Source organism: Alternaria postmessia, assembly GCF_024291825.1.
Source record: "Alternaria postmessia strain BMP 2775 chromosome Unknown scaffold_18, whole genome shotgun sequence".
NCBI classification, from domain to species: domain Eukaryota; kingdom Fungi; phylum Ascomycota; class Dothideomycetes; order Pleosporales; family Pleosporaceae; genus Alternaria; species Alternaria postmessia.
In genome coordinates, this window is record NW_026260091.1 from 187,601 (window position 1) to 207,841 (window position 20,241).

The window sequence follows — 20,241 nt, forward strand, 5'->3', positions numbered from 1 at the left end:
CTCTTCTTCTCATCTCGTGGATATCCTTGCTATGCTGTGAGCTATCGTGGACATGGCGGCAGCTGGTATCCTGGCTTCTGGAAGATGTATTTCACAAGTCGAGGTTGCATTGCAGAAGACCTTGTAGCAGGCATTAAGGAAGTCGAGAGACTCGAGGGTGAGCGGAGAAAAGTTGCAGAGAAGATTAGTGTCGTGTTGATCGCACATTCGGCGGGTGGAGCGCTGAGCCAGTGGGTGCTAAGCAGAGGGTTGTTGAGGGTCCAGGGCTTCTGTATGTTTGCTGCGGTACCAGGATTCGGATCGTAAGTCCATCTCTGCGCTGATGTAACTTGTGGATACTGACTAGAAAACAGGTGGACATGCTATAAATTCTGGGCTCTTTCTGCGCCGCTGAACTTCCTCTACCGTTTCATGCACCCAAGATACATTTTAGCGACAACCAAGCAGGTTCATGACGCCTTCTTCTCACCCTCAACACCGACTTCTGTCGTCAAAGATCTGGAACGCCTTCTCAGCCCCTACGAATCCATGGGCTGGCCGATGCAAGCACTCTTTCCTTTCGTGACTGGACCAGACGTACTCAAGTCTATTACCGGATGGAAGTTGGAACATTCGACTAACGAAGATGGAAGCGAAACTACTGTTATGCCACGATTTTTGGTTCTAGCGGCAGAGTTAGACGTCCTCTGCACACCATCAGTATTACTTGATGCAGCGAAACGTTACCGTGCTGCGTTGTGCGATTGCGTCAGATCTGGAAAATTGGATGGTATCAGCAAGTATGATGTGCGTGTCATGGAAAACGGTGATGGAGAATGGGGCGGTGTTGTATTCAAAGTTGTGAAAGGAGTAGCGCATCATTTGCAGAATCATATTGAGTGGGAAAGAGGTGCGGAAGAGGTTTGGACATGGATTGAGAGCTTGTGAATCTTCAGTTTTCTTTTCCGAATGCATGCGGATCGCATACTGCTCAGAATGCTGTCGAATTCACTCTCTCTTCAAACAGACTGCAAACGAGGTTTCCAGTGCGCTATTGCCGATGCCACCACGCCAGTGTCAGAATGGTTAACAATGTATCGACTTTTGGTTCTCTTGAGCAGGCGCGTGAGTTAATCATTGAGCAAGTCCAAGTTGGGTTTGTGACATGTGAGAATGTAGCGGTTGGTATTTGAAAAACGTTATCATAATTCCATTCGGCCACCTGCTGCCCATGATTTGACCCTCAACAAAACAGTATCCCTCTACTCAATGTCCAAGCCTAGTCTGGTGCTGGATGCGATCGTCTGTATTTGCGGGGCGGCTTCGATTGTGCGCTCTATGCATCGATGTTGTTCTGGATAGCGGTCTCGAGAGCCTTGGGGTTGGCGCCAACGACCTCGGCGACCTTGGTTCCGTTCTTGAAAAGGATGAAGGTAGGCATGGCGCGGATACCGAGGTCACCTGCAACGTCGGAGGCTTCGTCGACATCGAGCTTGTAGAAGCGCGCGTTGGGGTACTTCTCAGAGAACCTAGCGAACGGTTAGCGGCGGGTGGTTTTCACGGCAGGGCAGAACTTACTTGACGACCTGGGGAGCGATCACTTTACAAGGGCCGCACCATGTCGCGAAGCAGTCGACGACCATGAGGCTGTCCTTGACTGCCATGACCTCCTCGAACTGCTCCTTGCTACAATGCCGTCACGTCAGTACATGTTCAGCGGATATGACGTCGTGCATCGCATGTGAGATGCGACAGCAAGTCAACTTACTTCTTGAGGTTGTGTACGCCCTTGTGGTCTTCGCTCATTTTGGCGGTGTTGTGAAAGAACTTCTGGGTGAAGAGTGGTCGGTAGAGGTTTGCGGTGGATGTGGGGTTGATAGCTGTTTGCAGGCGCGCAGATGTGAGCAGTGTTCTGGTAGCTCTGAAAGACGACGGCGCGAACATAGTATATGTAGAAGCGTGGTTAGACAGCAGGGGAAGGGCGATTTCAAAGAACTCGGCTGATGGACTGAACTGGCCGCCGTTGCCGATAACAATTCTGATGCGCTTATTTTTCGGCAAAGCCGTTCGAGTCCCTGCGCAAATCGAAGACTCGTAGAGATGCCGGGAAATGTGAGCGGAGATAGGGAAGGCGTTACTTACAATATCAAGGATTTGTGTGTATTTGGGATGGTCGACGGAGTAGGGTTTCTAAAGGGTTCTTAGGTCTGGCGTTATGATGATAAAGCGCGGATTACTGTACACTTGCGCCGCAGAGGGGCTGCCATGATAGATGACGTGCTTGCCCGACCGCCCGATTTGCCCCACCAGGGTCTGCCTTCTTCGTTAGGCAAGGCGACGGCAACATGCCTCCTGTGTACAGCCTCCAATACCGGATACGGCCAACGAAGACAACAACGGGGCAAACTTGGCTGTCATGTACACTATAGCCATGTAGCAGTCTGCTCTGTGTTGTGCGACGCATTCTAGAGTTACTGCGACCCCTTGCATGCACCCTAGCAGCACCACGTGGAATCGCTCAAACACGTGCGCACTACGTCACAGAACGCTGAAAGGCTTATTCGAGATCCAATGTGAGAATATACAAAGCTGATACAGCTGATTTAAACTAAGCTCTCTTCATAAAGAGTGGTGAACGCAGCATCTTCTCGACGCCATGCTCGTGGTATCTGCCCTAACTAAACCTTATACAATGTGGCAGTCCATATGACCCAAATCCAGGCTTCAAGCCCGTCTATATACTACAGATATTTCCTTACACGCCCAAAAGAACACAACCCGAAAAGAGGGTATCACAGAAGCAGCCCCAGGCAGCTTGTGGTATCACGCAGAAAAAAAAAACTTTGAAACAAATGCCAACGCCACGCTATGTATGCAGTCTGGAAGATGATCCAAATCCAGTGGAGTAATCCGAGGGAGCACGTCCGTCCGAACGGTCGATTGGTCCAGGAACGCATGCAGCCAAGCCAGAAAAAAGCAACAAACAGGTAAGGAAATTCGAATGAGTGGCTGTAGTTAGGGGAGAGACGTGTAAGGAAATGTAAAGGAGTGACAAGATACAAAGGAAAGCAAAATGAATGGCGTGGCTGGCATGCATGCATGTTCCTGGAAGAAATCAATCGTTAGGAACGGGTGTTTTACTCCTGCTCAGACATCCTGGGCGACCGGCCGTGTACTGGTGTACCCGATCGCTTCTGGATATCTAGAAGTCTTGCGGAACCAGCGCTGAGGTGACGAACGTGACCATGGCCTTTACCGAGATCGACGCTCTTAGCGCGCTGTACCAGCACTGGTTCCTCCGACGTTGGCGAAGTTGGTGAACCCGAGTCTGGTGACTCTTGCCCAACATCGGCAACTTTGGATGATGTATCCTCCGTGTCGTCTAGAAACATGCTGAGGAGACCTTCAGTAGACTTGACGCGGGGCCGGCGGTGGATAATGGTAGGCTGACGACCGACACTGTTCTGGACGAATTCTCCTTCTTGAGCAGGTGGCAGGTCTTCGGATGGAGGCGCAACCTCCTCGTCGGACTCAGCCGCAGCATCTAGCGTCATAAGCGTGCTGCTAGCCTTGCGTCCCCGATCGTCGCTTGCATAAGGGGATCGGCCTCTGTGGTCTGGCAGCGGGGTCAATCTCTTGAAGTATTCATCATCGGCCATGCCCAACTCCTCGTAGGACGCATTGAAATCGTCGTTCCGTAGCGGGGCAGAAGACGTCAGACTGGAGCGCATCTGCGATCTGTTTGACGATCGCTTTGGTGGTCGGCCAGAGAGCCAAGATCCCTCGGAGTCGACTGAGGCGAGCGATTGTGACATGACGTTGATGGGTGCACCCGGACTGACAGGAGAATCAGATCGATCTCCGGGAAGCGACCCAACCTGAAGGTCTGAAAGATGTTGGCTTCTTCGGCGGGCAGCAATGATGCTCGTCGAGGGGACTTCTGGTGACTGCACGCGTGAATCTGGGGGTGATAGAGGAAATTCTGGGAGATCCTCTCTGAATTTGGACATTGTCCGTCGGGGTACGCTGGAAGGTCTCCGAATTTGAATAGGTTGAGTAGGAGGTGCAGTTCTAACCAAATGAGCTGGGAGAGGTTGGCGAGACATGGACTCGCGCGAAGTGTTGGAAAAGGAGATCTCGGATGGCGTGGGTCGTGCTTGTTCTTGCGAGTTGCGCTTCCCTCGTCGGAATAGTGATGCAAATACACCCATGCGTCTGCCCTCTGAGCTACGCCGGCGTGTAGAAGAGCCCGGCTTTGAAGTGGCAAAGGTATCGGTGGTGTCAATGGGATGCAGCGAGCCGCTTCGAGTGGGATCGGGTCCATGCTCAATAGAGTCTACAGGCATATCGTTCGCGAGCTTCTCCGAGATGAGCTCGGGTAGAATCGAGGCGTTGGATGGGCCGCGGGTGTGTACGTGTGCGGAAGCACTGCCTTTTGAGTAACGAATTTCCCGAGCATTAGATACTACAGGCTCTTCAGTAGGGCTTTCCAGCGGTGTCGGCAGCTGGGTGTTGTCATTAGTACGAGGCGTGACAGGCATGTTCAGCCGCTGCGGCTGAGGTGGTGTAGATGGGCGGACGTCTTCCATGGGAGCAGGCGCCTCTCGCTCAATACCAAGACCAACCATGCCTGTACCCTCCTTGCGGGGAGTGGCAGGCGTTCCTCTTGCTTCAATGGCATTCTGTTTCTCTGCACGACGTTCTAATCTTCTCCGTAACCGCTCCTGGTCAGCCTTGGCCTTCTTTTCTCTCCGTCTCTTGTCTCGTTCTAGAATATCGCGTAGGGCACCGGCATCGAGTTCGTCGGCGAGGTCATCGATGCGGCTCGTCCTCCTGCTCGCCTTCTCGTCTGCACTGCTGCTGATGGGTCGACGTGTGGACTTTTCGCTGTAGGTGTTTGGTGACATGCGGTCACTGCCGTAGTGGTTGGAGCCGACGGAGACGCGGATGGTTGGCCGTGGTGAGAACATGTCGAGTGCACTCACGCGGAAGGCACGGTTCTCTGAATTGCCCGACATGGATGAATGGATGGAGTTTTCGAGGGGAAGCGATACGTTGGACGTGGGACGCTCGAAGCGGTGGTTCAGGGCGCCCTTGACCTTCTTGCTGTCGCGGCGGAGCATGCCTCCAGAGTTGGCAGCGGGACGTTTCTGAGGCATGGGGAATGACATGGCGCGGATCTCCTCCTCGCGGACGTGATCATGTTCTTTTCGCCTCTTGCTCGACTTGCGGCGGACCAGGGAAGAGTCAGTAGGCGGATCCCTGCGCATGGACTGGGGTCGCTGGAGCTTGCCACGGTCCTTTGCAGAGGGCGGCAGGCTTTGGTGGGAGTGCGAGGAGTGGAAGTTGTAGGGGATGCCGGCGTGTTCCTGCGTTATTGGGCGCAGGTGCGGGCTGTGAGCAAGGCGGTGCTGGTTGGGCAGGGCGGTGATGTCTTCGGCGCTCGACGGGGGCCACTCTTTCGCAAAGGCGGGCTCGGGAAGCGACTTTTCAACGTCGCGCATCGAGGCGGTAGTGGAGCGTGAACTACCCCTTCTGCGGCGCTGGCGCTGGCTGGGCCCTCGTCGCGGTCCATTGCTGGTCTGAATCGTGTTGGTTTGCTCTGCGACAGGCCGCTTCCTGTCTGTAACCTCAGTGGGTCCGTCTTTGAACTTAGCGGCCTTTCTGCGTCTTCGCCCAAACAGCCACATGGAGCTGCGAGAGAGCGGGCGCCAGGGCAGCGGCGACTGTCGAAAAGAAATGCAGTTGAGCGTTGAGTCGCGGCCGTCGCGTTGGGCGGCGCGGGCGTGACGTGTGCGTGTGTGTGCGTGATAGCGATAATGCGTGCTATCTGAATACGGGAGTCTGGCTGCACGGTCGGTTGGGCTGCATATTGATGGGCGGGCTGGATGGGGCGACGGGTAGCTCTTGGCGCGAACGTTGGAGCGGGTGGGTGTGAATGCGATGTCAGGTCTGGTCAGGGACGGCGAAGGGGAGGAATGTGAATGTGAAGGCAGGTGGGAACGAGCGAGGACGCCGGTTGTGAATGCCCTGCCACAGCCTGTGTGTGATGTAAGGGACGATCCGCTCGTACTCCTAACAGGCTTGCACAGTGCAGGCGTGCCTTCAGGGCTTGGTTTGGTGGGCTCGACCCTCGCTGATGTCGATCCCCACCACCAGGCACACCAAAATAACTTTCTTTTGTTTCGGGCATTTGCCAGCCCTGTCCGTCGCGCGACTGTAACTGCTTTTACGATAGCACATTCACCTTGCTTCTGCCCCGGTGCACCATGCCGTACCACGGCATCGTCGCTGTCTGTGACCTGCGCCGCCCAACACTGAACCACGACAAGTCTGCCACAACCAAACTCTGCCACGCCGTCCGGTCGATCTCGACATGGCGGCGCCGATGAACTCGGCTCAAAGGCCCTGTCGTTAAAAGCTGCCTAGTGCCTCTTCGACACGAACGCCGAACGCCACCCACACCCAGGAGCTGGGCTTCGCTCATCAAGCCAGCTGCCAATCACGCGCCCCAGCCTGGCCAGGACATGGACAGCTCAATCTCTCGACCAACATTCTCAGCTGGTCGCATGGCTACGAGCCACTTCAATGACGATGGCCTGGAAAAAACATATCTCGTCAGGCCCAGGGCCTCTGCAGCGACAACACACCTCGCGACGGTACCGTGCGTGCATGCCACCGTGCTGCGGGAAGTATCGAATATCCAAAATTCAGCGGGACATGGACAGCCACGTCGGTCTTGCAGGCCAACGGCGCAATTGTCTAGCCAGGGATTTCGAATCCTCCTGCAGCTGTCCCGGCCAGAAGAGCGTCGACAACAATGTCGTGCGCTCCTCCACTCAGGTACCCGTGTCTCCAACATGCACCTGTCCTATTCGTTCCGCGGGGATTCCTTATCGTTGCGGACTGCACCGTTGTCGGGCGGGAAAAACGGCTAGTCACATGCTTTGAGTTCTCGTCTGAAAACTAACGGTCCTTCCAAGACTCACAGGCCGTGAAACCACCTAGGCGTGGCAAGCTCGTGTTTCAAGTGCACGATGCTGTGTTTTATCCTGTCTTACCTCGTTTGTATCTTCGTACAGCCTGTTGCAATACCTGCACTTGGTTCCGCTTCTTGTGTCGTTGGTATTTCGCACCACCCGTGGACGTCTGGAACATATTTGCAGGGACCGAAAAACGTCACAACTACGTCTAGCATGCAGGTTTCCCTTGTCTGGGGAAACGCATAGCGTGCCGTAGCCTAAAACCATACGCTTGCACGTGTCCAGATCCAACACTATCGAGAGATCGGCGCCTAACAATGAGGCTAAACTTACCTACTTGACGTTCTTACAAGTCAACCGAGCGGTTCGAGCACGAAACGCACTACCAGACTTCAAAAGTAGGGTGGGTGTCATCAATTTTTGGTCCATCGCATCCATCGTCCACGATGGGAAGGTTTGGATGATATCTCTGATTTTAGATCTTAGTAGATGCAGGAAACGCATTAGCTACGTCTCCGGTACCGAGATCTGACTCCGCCCCACCTGTGGAGTTGACCCTGATGGAACATGGCCAATCGAGTTGGACCTTCTGCGATCCTGAGCCGTGTAGACATATTCACCACAGTCGGAACCTTGCACGTAACATAGCAGCTACGACAGTCAGGCAATACTCGTTTGCATGGACGCTGTGGAAGCTCCGTAGCTCGCGAGAGGTTGGCTCCACGCACAAATAACAATGGGCATTTAGCTACCCCGCCAACCATGCGAAACAAAACATGCCAGGACGGTAGTAGTAAGCTCGAAACCGTACGAGTGCATCGCCTGAAGAAAGCTCATATGGTGGTTGGTGTGCGCGCACCATGGACTGAGGAGGCAACCTTCATCTCGCCAGACTTGCGTCCTGGAGGCCTCATTTCCTGGTTGTTTCGATACAAATTCTGATACTTGCTTGCCCTTTGCTTACCTGGAGAAAGTTTCCTCTATCTTGTATCCAGCATCAGTGCAGTCTTCAACCCGGCTTTGAATCCAGTATCCCCGAGTATGGTTATCTGGTTCTGGTTTTGACATCTGCGCTCATGCTCTACGTGGAGATATATCGATACACAAAACATTGCAAATGTGTGTGTCCATCACTCCGACATGCGCGAGTCTATATACATTGGAAGGTCTTGTGTATGATTTTGAATCTCCAATGAGACTACGAGCTCATAGCCTAAATCTGACCTGGGCAACCTTATATTGTGTACTCGTCAATCCAAACTTCACAAGATATTTGCTATGTAGCATGGTTGACCATCGCCCATTACATCTCGAATATTGCAGTTACCTCGTACATTGACTCGAGTAATGAGAGTGATGTAGAGAATCTCAGCTCTGTTTCAAACACGGATAGGTGTTGCGCTTGTCCATGGAGAGTCGGGTTGCCCGCAAAAACTTTGATATTCGTCCTAAATCAGTTCTTTCGCACTCGCTCAGTTTGCATGAGAACGAACGAGTACTTGGTGAATATTGAAGAAGACTAGAGAGCCATGATGTGCTCACTTGCGGTCCTATCTGCTGTGTGGGCATCGTTCCCATCAGACCAATCAGGCTTGATAATCAGCGTTTTCTATTGGCTAGATCTCCAAAAGCAGGGAAGGCGGATGTTTTGCATCGTACGGCCATAGGAGTGAAGACGCGTATAGCGGCTACGGGCATTGCTTATCTTGTACAAACTGATGGAGAATGTGTGAGCTGTCGGTGGAGTTATGGATCGATGCGCTGTTACGCGATACTGTATCCGGAAGGGCGGCACCCGAGGTCGCTCCTTCCGTGCCAACAAACTGTTGGACCCTGTAAACAAACACCGCCCACCGCCTGAACATTACCACCCCACGATAGCGAACAGCCCTACACTACACGACTAAGACACTCACATCCGATTGAGATCGCGCAATAACCCAATATGTCTTACAACGGGCGCATGAGTATGGCGCGAACGACTCAGCACAACCAACGTGCGCCGCCCGTCAACGAACACGACGCATTTATGACTCTGGTATGGGCGTAGATTTCGTCCAACTTTGCGCATTACTGACGGATATAGCCCGACCATGAAATTGCAGGCTGCATCTCGGACATCGGAATTCAGTTTTCCGTCTCAGATCTACAGAAGCCGAATCCCCAAATCATCCAGAAGGTCTTCGAATGGCTCGCCGAGCTACTCATGAACACAACACGCGAAGTTGTTGCGCCGGCCATGCGCGCTGCCGCCGAAGACATGTGTGGTGGCGACGCGGAGAGGCTCTATACAAGCGACACAAGGGACCTGATGGCCTTTTTTGTCATCCTGAGGAAACTTCTTCGCGAAGTGAGTGCCTCTGAATTCGGGCCTTCCTGCCAGTACTAACGAGCTCAGTGCGGTATTCACGACTTCACTTTCAACGACCTTTACAAGCCTACCCACGGTCGCCTAGTCAAGATCTTCTCTTACATGATTAATTTCATCCGCTTCCGAGAGTCACAAACTGAGATCATAGATGAGCACTTCAACAAGGCGGAGCGCACGAAACTACGAATCGAACAACTATACGATGACAAGCAGGCAAAGGAAATGCAATTGGCCGAGCTTGAGCGCAACCGTGCGGCGACACAAAGGCTCATGCAAGAGAAGGAAAAGCGCAACAACGAGCTCAAGAGCAGGCTGCTGGAGTTGAAGAGGGGTCAAGAGGCGGTTGCAGAGAAACTCGAGCGTGCTAAAGCCGAGCAAGATAGGCTGAAGAAGCTCTTGCAGCAGAGGGTCGAGAACAAGGAGAATGTGCAGCGCGAGGTTGTAAAACTGAAGCCTTACACACAACAGAGCCCGACAGCGCTGGAAGAATCACTGCGAGACCTAAGCGACCGCCTCACTGGAGACAAGACCCAGATCGACATGCTGGACCGTCGTGCTCGAGCCCTTCAAACGTCTACCGACTCCTTCGCTGTAGTTGCGACTGACGTTACTTCGTGCACACGACTACTCACAGATGTACAAGCCGATCTATCACGCGAGGAGGAGGAGTTGGCAAAGGCATCAAGACACCGAGACGCATTGGCAGATCGAAGCAACAACGTTCGGGATGTGGAACGACAAGAGCGCCTCCTACAGAAGCAGCTAGGCAACATCAACGCACGAACCAGCAAACTCAAGACCAAGGGCGACGAGGAAGCGGAACGTGCGCGTAAGCGGATGGAGGAGCTACGAGAGACGCACGCGAAGCTGACCGAGGAGCGAGGGGAGAAAGGGCGTGAAATGGAGAGGAGGCGAGTACGCATTGAGCAGACGGAGAAGAAGATGGCTGAACTCAAGGACAACATTGAGAACGAGGTGCACGCTGCCCATGATGAGTACCTCAAGATGGAGAGTCACATCAAGCTTTATATTACGGAGATGGAGCAGAGCATCTAGGGTCGTTGTTGTCACGTACAATCAGCTTACGTTGGCGTTTGGAATCTTTTTGATGATACCAGGTTGCAGGGCTTGTGATACCATGTAGTTCTGATTTAATTACTGTTCTGTCTTGCCGTTTTACGGTGCATTTGATATTCAGACCTCCCTTGTAACTTGCAGTCTTCCAAACCCATCATCATGAAAGCTACCAAGGTGCATGACCTAAATACAACGCAGGTCATGGGTCCATCACAGGTCGCTAGGGTTAGCACGCGTAATGTAGGCGGAGAATAAGTATAGATCAGGGTCTTTGCTATGTCCGATGCACCACGTCGAACGGAAGTACCTGCATATGACCCTGAGAACAACCAGCTTATCTCAAAGCTACGCGGGATGGAAGCAATAGAGTAGCACATTAGGCTTTGAGCTTGTGCTAGGGCTCAGAAAGGTACTTGAACGTCTGATCTTACAGCTTAAGACATAAGGCTCTTGATCTCGCACGGCTATTGAAGTGTTTCTACCTGATAGGTATGTACGTACCCTGAGGTCGTACCACGGGACTGGAAACCAGGGACGACCCGTACCGTGCTACATAGACCATGCATAGAGTTCCGCTCATGACTACCACTCTGGTGCAGGCCTCTTGGTACATACGACTTGTTTGACTCAAAGCGGGGTTGTGTGACACCTACTGGCGGAAAGCTGTGTATGCTTATCGTAAGGGATGAAAATATTTTCTAGACAGACTCATGTGTAGCGACCCACCGCTGTATTTTGTTTTTTGTATTTGTGACTGCACATGTTGGAAGATGCCAAATGTTGAGTGTGTCTTGGTATCGCGTGCAGCAAGTCCGCGGCCAATATCACCACCGAGCCTGGGTAACGAGGCGGTGAGGTGGATCGCCAATGGCATGGTCTGCGTGCAGATGTTCGTTGCTTGACCCAGGATAGGCATCCAGTCTGGAGCCTCGGCCGCACTTTCTCCAGGTTTGTGGAGAGAAAACAGATTGAGAGCGGAAAAACGAAGTCTACTCCGCCTTGTGTGCCTCAAAGCAGAGTCATCTCGTTGGCCGCCGCCAAACGGCAACCCCACATGCGAACGAAGGCGGCTAGCGCAGAGCTACAGACCCGATCCCGGCCCTGCGCTTTCATCATCGCTCTTCGCAGCAGATTTTTGTCCTTCTTGACTCACCTTGGAATTGATTGCCCAGCATTCAAATACCGCCCTTCATCCACCATCCCTCCTACCTCCTCATTCCCATCCACATCAATTGCCCAACATGTGTCCTCAACCCGAAGAAACACCTGCTACCAACGGCCATAGCAATGGCACCAACGGCGCCAACGGCAACAAGGAAGGCTTCACAGGCGTTCAGACCAGACAGAACCCTCACCCTTCGCACAAGAGCCCATACGCGCCCGTTGGCGACTTCTTGTCAAATGTTGGCCGATTCAAGATTATCGGTACGTCATAACGCCTATCTCGAGCGTTATCGGATGCGCACTCGCGCCGACTGAAGTTTTACTATTGGCAGTTGAAAATAATGCTAACTTGCCTGTGCAGAGAGCACACTGAGAGAGGGCGAGCAATTCGCCAACGCCTACTTCGATCTCGAGGCCAAGATCAAGATTGCCAAAGCTCTTGACAACTTTGGTGTTGACTGTACGGCTACCCTCCGCGGCACTTGGCGCGAAGCTTTCAGAAGCTGACCACAAATCTAGACATTGAAGTTACCAGCCCTGCTGCCTCTGAGCAGTCAAGAAGGGACTGTGAAGCTCTTTGCAAGCTCGGAGTACGTAATTTTTTCTCGCCCTGTTTTGGCGGTGAGGACGCAATCTGACAACGTGCCAGTTGAAAGCCAAGATCCTTACTCACGTACGATGCCACATGGACGATGCCCGAATCGCTGTCGAGACTGGTGTCGATGGTCTCGATGTCGTCATCGGAACCTCGGCGTACCTCCGCGAGCACAGCCACGGCAAGGACATGACATACATCAAGAACACAGCGCTCGAGGTCATCGAGTTCGTCAAGAGCAAGGGCAAGGAGATCCGATTCAGCTCTGAGGACTCGTTCCGTTCAGACCTCGTCGACCTTCTGTCCATCTACAGCGCTGTCGACAAGGTTGGCGTCGACCGTGTTGGTATCGCTGATACCGTTGGTTGCGCATCTCCTCGTCAGGTATACGACCTCGTACGAACTCTTCGTGGTGTCGTTTCTTGCGACATTGAGACACATTTCCACAACGACTCTGGTTGCGCCATTGCGAACGCTTTCTGCGCGCTAGAGGCTGGTGCCACTCACATCGATACCTCCGTACTTGGTATTGGTGAGCGTAATGGAATCACCCCTCTTGGAGGTCTCATGGCCCGCATGATCGTTGCGGACCGCGAATATGTCACCAGCAAGTACAACATCAAGGCTCTCAAGGAGGTTGAGGACCTGGTTGCCGATCTTGTTGAGGTCAACATTCCCTTCAACGTAAGTGCGAGTTCTACTACTGTGCAGCAGTCAAGACTTGGCAGATCATGTACTAACTTGAGCAGAACTACATCACCGGATTCTGTGCTTTCACCCACAAGGCTGGTATCCACGCTAAGGCCATTCTCAACAACCCTTCGACATACGAGATTATCAACCCTCAAGATTTCGGCATGTCCCGATACGTACACTTTGCCAGCAGGCTTACTGGATGGAACGCGATCAAGAGCCGTGCTGAGCAGCTTGGCTTGAAGATGACCGACGCGCAGTACAAGGAGTGCACTTCCAAGATCAAGGCTATTGCGGACATCCGCAAGATTGCTCTTGACGACACCGACTCGATCATCCGTACCTACCACAACAACCTTCACGCTAAGGAGGAGGTACCCCTTCTTCCTGGTATGACCGAGGAAGAGAAGAAGAAGTTCGCTCAGGCTGAGGCCGAGCTGAACGGCGTCTCAGAGAAGCGGGAGCTTGATGCTACCGCCGATGCACAGGCCGAGGTGCCTGTTGCCAAGAAGAACAAGACTGCCACTGTGGCTTAAGCGCAAGACGCTTTGTATATACTGGACTTTTGGAGTTGGTTGATTTCTTTACTGTTATCAGGGGTTTGTCTTTTCGAGCATATTCGCATGTTTTCCGGTTACGGAAAAGTTTCTGAGTTATTGATACCTGGATCGAAAAGCCCAATGGCTTCGGCAAAGTGTATAGCATGATGAGCAACGGTCAAAACTAGACAATAAGACAAAAGCGCTTGCAAACAAAAACTTTTCCTATGGTGATCTGGTGCGTTGCTCATTGCCACATGCATACTGGCGAACTGCCAGTTGACCCAGACCGCCGCGGAGGCGGAACCCTGCATGGGGGACAGGGGCGCGTGCTCGCTTTGTTCAATACCCCCCGACCGCCCCTCCTAATCCTCGGGACATATTTTCTACGCCTCAATTCCCCTCGCCTGCACGCGTGTCGGTTCGCAATCATGAGCACCATCGAGACTGTCACTCAGCACCCTGAGATCACGGCGGAGAACGTCCTGCGCCTCTTCCCCGAAGTAAACACCACCCTCATCGGAGGATCGCACAACTCGGCCACGAGCGACAATGCGCTCCAGGGCTACGACGAGGAGCAGATACGGCTGATGGACGAGGTGTGCATCGTGCTGGACAACAACGATATCCCAATCGGCAGTGCGACCAAGAAGCTCTGTAAGTGGCTACAGCGCGATTCGTCAATTGGCCGGTACTGACATGTTGCAGGTCATTTGATGGAGAACATCGATCGAGGCCTCCTTCACCGTGCATTCTCCGTCTTCCTCTTCGACTCCCAGAACCGTCTCCTTCTTCAGCAGCGCGCGACCGAGAAGATTACATTCCCGGATATGTGGACAAACACATGCTGTTCGCACCCGCTAGGCATACCGGGAGAGACTGGCGTTGGTCTGCAAGAATCGATCCAGGGCGTGCGTCGCGCAGCAGTGCGCAAGCTGGACCATGAACTGGGCATCAAGGCCGAACAAGTGCCCATAGACGACTTCAAATTCCTCACCCGGATACACTACAAGTCGCCTAGTGACGGCAAGTGGGGCGAGCATGAGAGTAAGTTGTGCTACTGACTCTTGGATACGTGGACGGGTACTTACGAATCATTAGTTGACTACATCCTATTCATGAAGGCCGATGTGGACCTGAATGTCAACCCCAACGAGGCCCGCGATTCAAGATGGGTGTCCCAGGAGGACCTCAAGACCATGTTCCAGGACAAGTCGCTCAAGTTCACGCCGTGGTTCAAGCTCATCTGCGAAAGCATGCTTTTCGAATGGTGGGACCACCTCGATTCTGGTTTGGAGAAGTACATGGGAGAGACAGAGATTCGTCGCATGTAAAAAGCATGGACAAGCTTTCCCAACGACATGAAGAGCACCGTAATATGTGCATCGATCCCTTGGATGCTATTCGAGCGTACCGGCTTCCAGATCCTTGGCCTAGATTACCCCATTCCCGAAAGTGAGGCGGTACGTGCATGCAGGCTCGGCCTCCTTAGATACCACAACTGCCATTTAATCCAGTCATTGACCATTGAATCATTCCCCACGCACACTAGTCGTCGTGGCTTTATCGTGCGCGCATCAAGGTCCGCTCCTCTCCTATCATTGTGTTCTAATAACATTGCGTGACAGTTGATCCAGCCTAGCCCCGCCTACCGCATATCTCCAGCTGATAGATTAGTAGCATCCGAGCCAGACGCAGACAATCATGTAGCGGAAGTATTCCGGGTGTTTGCTTTATCATTAGCTACCAGAGAGCGTAGGCCTAATGCTGGTGTTACTTTTGCGCTTACCTGTTCTGAGGAGGTACAACCGAGGTGTGCAACGCAACCCTTCCTCTCCACCCCACAGTTTCCCGCCAGGCGTCCGATGTCAGCCCGGTACTCTCTGCCTTGACTCTCTATCGCCAAGTGTAGTTCGCAAGCAAGCTGCGAGTTATAACGCCAAACGATTAGCAAGCAAGCCACAGGGCAACGTCTACGTTGAGCCGCTTCGGCCCGACACCAAGTCGAAGGTCACAGGACGAATGAGAAGGACACTCGCATGTGTAACAGCCTAAGTGGTTGGTCCGAAGATAGCTCCCGTGTTGAGCTACATCCGTGAAGCATGACCTTTACCTCCACCTGGCGGCGCTTGGTGCGCCGATCGTACAGGGTGGATGGAGGTATATCAAACTCCCGACTTCCCATCTCTGACTCCACCACAAAGACACACAAGCCTTACATCTGGCGCAGGGTGCCGACCGTCAGCTTACACTCACCTCACGTCACTAGCCACTGCACCCCCACGCCATACGCAACCCGCTGCAGCCGACCTCCGTTCGCGATCCTTCATAAGACGCCCGCTGCTGCTCGACATCAGCCAAGCATCGTACTGCAGTGCTGCCACTGGTCTTGTGACAAAGCTGCCAGCGAGTCAAAAAGCAAAGTCCAAACTCTAAGCAGCCATACATCAACTGGCACCGTCCACACACACATAAAGGTTGGCACATCGTTCACCCAAGGCGCATATTATCGACGCAAAACTACCTCATCGGACTGACACACTACGTCTGTCGAGCCTGAAATCAAGAGGGAGCTCATCTAGCCTCTTACATTGATGTCGGTAGATCTACGTCAAGCCTTCACTTCATTACGCTACCCATCTCGAGTCGATACCGTCTCGAGATCGCAGCTCTCCAGAGTTCACACGGGAGATCTTAATCGTCCGGCTAAAACGTAAACACCAAGCGAAGTCAGAAAAGGTATACTACATGGCAGGCAATCGACGGTCACGGCTCCTGCTCAGCCCACGACGACCCATTGCCACAACCAGACTAATCACAATCTAGTCGTGTTGTTTGAACTCCAGGTGCTCATCTAGATATACCGCGGTTCAAGTGACTAACCTCTCACCCCTTCGCCGAATCCTGTTCAAAGCCCTGCGGGGAACACCTCACGCTGGCGAATTCCACGACTGTCCCTATAACCAAACGAAGCGGCAGATCCCACTTAAATACTAGTAGAAGCTTGCGGTCAAAACTGCAATCATGGCGAAAACATTCTCTCCCGTTACGCCAGTCAGCTGTAATTACACAGTGGACACCAAGTCATCAACCTTGAAGTCTGCTAACATTAGGGTCAATGAGGTACCTGCTAGCTTCAGAATCCTGAAGCAAAAGACAAATGGTGCTGGCGCTACTGTTCTGCCTCCGCTCACCGACGGCGTCCGCGTCGTTACGGCTGCGGAGTACAAGCAGGCGGCTGAGTGTCTGGCGCAAGCCTTTGGCCAGGACGATGTTGCCAGGTACTTCATTGACGTGCCTGATCGTGAGCACTGGACCGAAGAGCAGAAATGGGCATTGCATGTCGAAATACTTGAGTACATAACGTATGCTCACATTCTCAAGGGACTAGTGACTACGGTAGGCGACTTCGAAGCAGTCGCACTGTGGTAAGTTATCGATGCTGTGAAGCTGGTATGGTTTGGAGCTCACGCACGTAGGATGCCGCCCGGCCAGAACATGGACGACTACCTGACGATTTTCCGCTCTGGCATGTGGCGTCTCAACTACCGCCTTTCCTCTGAAGGCAAACGCCGTTTCTTCGACGAATTCCTGCCCCTCCTCCACGACACTATGCATAGCGCGCTTGGTGAGCGAGAGCATGACGCCTGGTACCTTGTTTACCTAGGTACCAAGCCCAGTGGCCGTGGTAAAGGTCATGCTCGCAAGCTTATTGAACATGTAACGAAGCTTGCAGACCGCGAGGGAAGACCGTGCTACCTGGAGTCGAGCAATGAGACGAACCCTCCGATCTACAGAAAGTTTGGCTTCGAGGAGACGAGAAGGATCAATCTGCAGAGGGGTGGTAGGAACATCCCGTTGGACATTATGGTTCGAGAGCCTGTTGGAATGGAGAAGAAGGGTGGTGCGTAGAAGGATGATAGAATGCTGATAGGAAGAGCACCATTTCAACATGCGTGTGTCTCCGAAGAACACGAGCTTCGTGTGATGGGCGATTGCAATATCCTTCAACAGGATCGTTAGAGACAGGCGCGAGTCTATGTTTGTTAGCTACATTCGTTCAACTTCACCTAGATAGATTATCGCATAACGCCGAAGTCAGCGGCGGTGATTGTTGCAACTTGATGTCCTTGGCTATCGCGTGAACAGGTCGTGACGAATTGCTGATGAAGATTTGGACGACTGTTGAGCTCCCAACCCTCGTGGACCCGACTTTGTAGTTGGGATCAGGTCCTAACAGATGACCGAGCACACGATAAGCAAAACACGTTTCACCTGCCATACGAGAGGCTCCCCAAAAAGGCCGTCAAGAGACGAAGTGCTGACGTTACGTTATGCGCCGCGGATCGCAATACATCGATAAGCCAAGCATGCATCCATGGGTTCGAGAGGCATGCCGATTATGGAAGATTGAAGATGCGAAGATTGGTTACACGAGAAATTGGCGGTGGAGCATGATAATCGCTGGGTGGGCAGTGCAACATTGACGACAAATTGCGGTGTCATGAAACGCGGCATTGTTGCCCAGTTGCCAAACATGCTACGCCCTTCATCTCCCTCCTGATCCGTTTGTGCCGAGTGTATACCTCTACCCCTTCGCCCACACCGTCGAGGCTGCGTGACTGTCTGCGCGAGTGTTTTCAGTGATCGTTCTCTAGCTTCATCTTTCCCGGCGGCGTAATCGATAAAAAAGTGGTGTCTCCCCACTCGCGAATCCGCTTCTCAGTCCACTCGGCCGCATCCGCAGCGCTACCTAACGCACCCCGCAAGCCTCGCCCATTGCGCGCGTCGAGGGCCTGCAAAAGGTCATCGTGCAGCCTGCCAGCACATCTGCGCAGAAGAAAGGTTTTTTGCTGGAGCCTGCCACTCGACCGACTCCACGTAACACCACACCACGCGCCCTCTCCCTCTCGCTCTCCCAGTCTTGACTCCGCACCCTCGCTGCCTCACCTCAACCCTACTCACAATGGTCACCCAGCGCAGATACTCGGTCACGGGCCAGACGCCCCCGGACGATGCTGAAGCCATGAAAGCGCGCTCTCCAAAACTCCAACCTCTTGATACTAGTGTGCAAACAACGCCGTGCGGCTACTGTGACGGCGCGCCCGAGCTGAGTACGAGCAGCGAGGATAGCGCCGCCAGCCAGCGGAGAGGACGGAACATGTCCCAAAAGGGTACCATTGTACGCACTTCGAGCAAACGATCTGCCACCCAGCTACCTTCGCCCAGCTCGCCCACGCACCAGCTGCCGCCCAAGATCCCGAGATACAGACTCAACGTGGATATAGACATAGGCTCCGATACAGACACGGACTCGGACGACGCCGACTTGCTGGGAGATGGGAGCGAGCACAGCGACTGCCACGGCTTCGAGAGCCAGGCCACTTCGTTTCCGTCAACTCCCGAGCACTCGCAACAGTACGGCGTATCGACTCTGCCCGATGCCACGCGTTTGGAAGGTCTGCAGCTGTATGCAGAGGAAAGACCCGACGACGATGAGCACATGGACGACTACGCGCTTTCCCCGTCCCATTCTAGAAACCACAGCCTCGACCGCATCCAGCTCGATGGGTCCAACGACGTGCAGAAGGATTGGGCCGCACACATTGCCCTGCACCAAGAAAAGGCAGAGATTATTCATATGGAAGATATCCAGGCCACATCAGTCCATGATATCGATACACTCCCTACCAATGACATGACCATGACGTCCGCCCCACCCACCTTCGTTACACTGCCACCAGAGATCCGCCATCAGATCTACCGCAATTGTGAGAACCTCGTCATTGATAAACCCCTCGTATACTGCATCTCTACCTTTGACGGCCAGATGCAGCACGCACTCGCTTCAGTATCCCGCCTCGTCCGCTCCGAAGCTCTCGCCATCTTCTACAGCTATAACCTGTGGGTCATCAAAGTCGAGTTCAAGATGATGTACGAGGCCTTTCAAGACTGGATCATCCGCCTGGGGGACGGCGCAGGACTGCTAAGACTGGTCAGCTTCTCGGTACGCGGCTCGCTGTTCAAGCCCAGGAGGAATCATACACAGAGTGTGTTGATCCATGGACACCTTGTGCAGCTTGCTCCGGGCGTTATTGGGCCAGCGACGACACGAGAGGAACTGTACTGCCCACCGGACGGTGACGCCAGTTTCAAGATCGATCTTAGTGAAAAGTTCGCTGGTGGCAGGGTGCAGCTGGTGCGGAATGACGGCACGAGAGAGGCAGGTGAGCAAGCAAGAGCTCACCTGGGCAAGATGGTGGAGGTGCTCTGGGCGAAGAGAAAAGCGGGAACACTGAACGGCCAGGATTGGATTAACATGGTGGATGGCTTCATTACCTTCATCGGAGGCTGGTGATATCTACAGGGACAACACTTTTTGATGTGCATATGGTGTTTGGACATATTGTTCGTGTGTAATCGCGTCTAGCATGATTTTTACGACGTTCTGCATGGTTTATGGCGTTGTCAGGGACGGGAAAAGATTCTGACTCGGGGATAACATATATCGCATTTTTCAAATATTCACCCAAGAGTAATGGTGGAGATGGAAGAGGAGGTAATACTCTCAATGTTGTAGGCAGCTTTGATTTGTAAAATCTATACCCATTTATCTTCACTTTTTTCTTCCTGTCTGCAAAGGAGATGACTAACATACGCAACTGACTGCACAGTATAACCACCGTTTGTTAGATGGGCCAAGATCGCTCCTTTCCACCCGGAACACGGGTATCCTCATAGCAGACAACAGGCCATCTTCCACATGAGCTGACGATCCGGGGTCCCGGACTTCTCCTATTCCGGCTGGCACGTGCGTTCTGATAATGAAGAAAATCCTCA

The 20,241-nt window shown here is 53.1% G+C and overlaps 7 protein-coding genes across 7 annotated transcripts; 6 read left to right on the top strand and 1 right to left on the bottom strand.

Annotated features, from left to right (window-relative positions):
- Window positions 1–84: 84 nt before the first annotated feature.
- Window positions 85–927, top strand: J4E82_004019 (uncharacterized protein; the record flags this gene model as incomplete). Its single annotated transcript, XM_051730302.1, has 2 exons — window positions 85–302; window positions 354–927. The coding sequence occupies 2 exons, from the start codon at window positions 85–87 to the stop codon at window positions 925–927; spliced, it is 792 nt and encodes a 263-aa protein (XP_051589930.1).
- A 388-nt stretch (window positions 928–1,315) lies between these two features.
- On the bottom strand, window positions 1,316–5,669 carry J4E82_004020 (uncharacterized protein; the record flags this gene model as incomplete). The annotated part of the gene is made up of 5 exons (XM_051730303.1): window positions 1,316–1,508; window positions 1,558–1,665; window positions 1,748–2,169; window positions 2,222–2,402; window positions 3,121–5,669. The coding sequence occupies 5 exons, from the start codon at window positions 5,667–5,669 to the stop codon at window positions 1,316–1,318; spliced, it is 3,453 nt and encodes a 1,150-aa protein (XP_051589931.1).
- Window positions 5,670–8,907: 3,238 nt separating this feature from the next.
- J4E82_004021 (uncharacterized protein) lies at window positions 8,908–10,389 on the top strand (the record flags this gene model as incomplete). The annotated part of the gene is made up of 3 exons (XM_051730304.1): window positions 8,908–9,000; window positions 9,049–9,312; window positions 9,361–10,389. 3 exons carry the CDS (start codon window positions 8,908–8,910, stop codon window positions 10,387–10,389), a joined length of 1,386 nt encoding a protein of 461 aa, XP_051589932.1.
- Window positions 10,390–11,651: 1,262 nt separating this feature from the next.
- Window positions 11,652–13,398, top strand: LYS1 (Saccharopine dehydrogenase; the record flags this gene model as incomplete). The annotated part of the gene is made up of 5 exons (XM_051730305.1): window positions 11,652–11,835; window positions 11,936–12,034; window positions 12,094–12,164; window positions 12,224–12,853; window positions 12,919–13,398. The coding sequence occupies 5 exons, from the start codon at window positions 11,652–11,654 to the stop codon at window positions 13,396–13,398; spliced, it is 1,464 nt and encodes a 487-aa protein (XP_051589933.1).
- Window positions 13,399–13,832: 434 nt separating this feature from the next.
- IDI1 (isopentenyl-diphosphate delta-isomerase idi1) lies at window positions 13,833–14,735 on the top strand (the record flags this gene model as incomplete). The annotated part of the gene is made up of 3 exons (XM_051730306.1): window positions 13,833–14,058; window positions 14,110–14,448; window positions 14,503–14,735. 3 exons carry the CDS (start codon window positions 13,833–13,835, stop codon window positions 14,733–14,735), a joined length of 798 nt encoding a protein of 265 aa, XP_051589934.1.
- Window positions 14,736–16,425: 1,690 nt separating this feature from the next.
- Window positions 16,426–17,313, top strand: J4E82_004024 (uncharacterized protein; the record flags this gene model as incomplete). The annotated part of the gene is made up of 2 exons (XM_051730307.1): window positions 16,426–16,829; window positions 16,881–17,313. 2 exons carry the CDS (start codon window positions 16,426–16,428, stop codon window positions 17,311–17,313), a joined length of 837 nt encoding a protein of 278 aa, XP_051589935.1.
- A 1,054-nt stretch (window positions 17,314–18,367) lies between these two features.
- On the top strand, window positions 18,368–19,759 carry J4E82_004025 (uncharacterized protein; the record flags this gene model as incomplete). Its single annotated transcript, XM_051730308.1, has 1 exon — window positions 18,368–19,759. The coding sequence occupies one exon, from the start codon at window positions 18,368–18,370 to the stop codon at window positions 19,757–19,759; it is 1,392 nt and encodes a 463-aa protein (XP_051589936.1).
- Window positions 19,760–20,241: the final 482 nt, after the last annotated feature.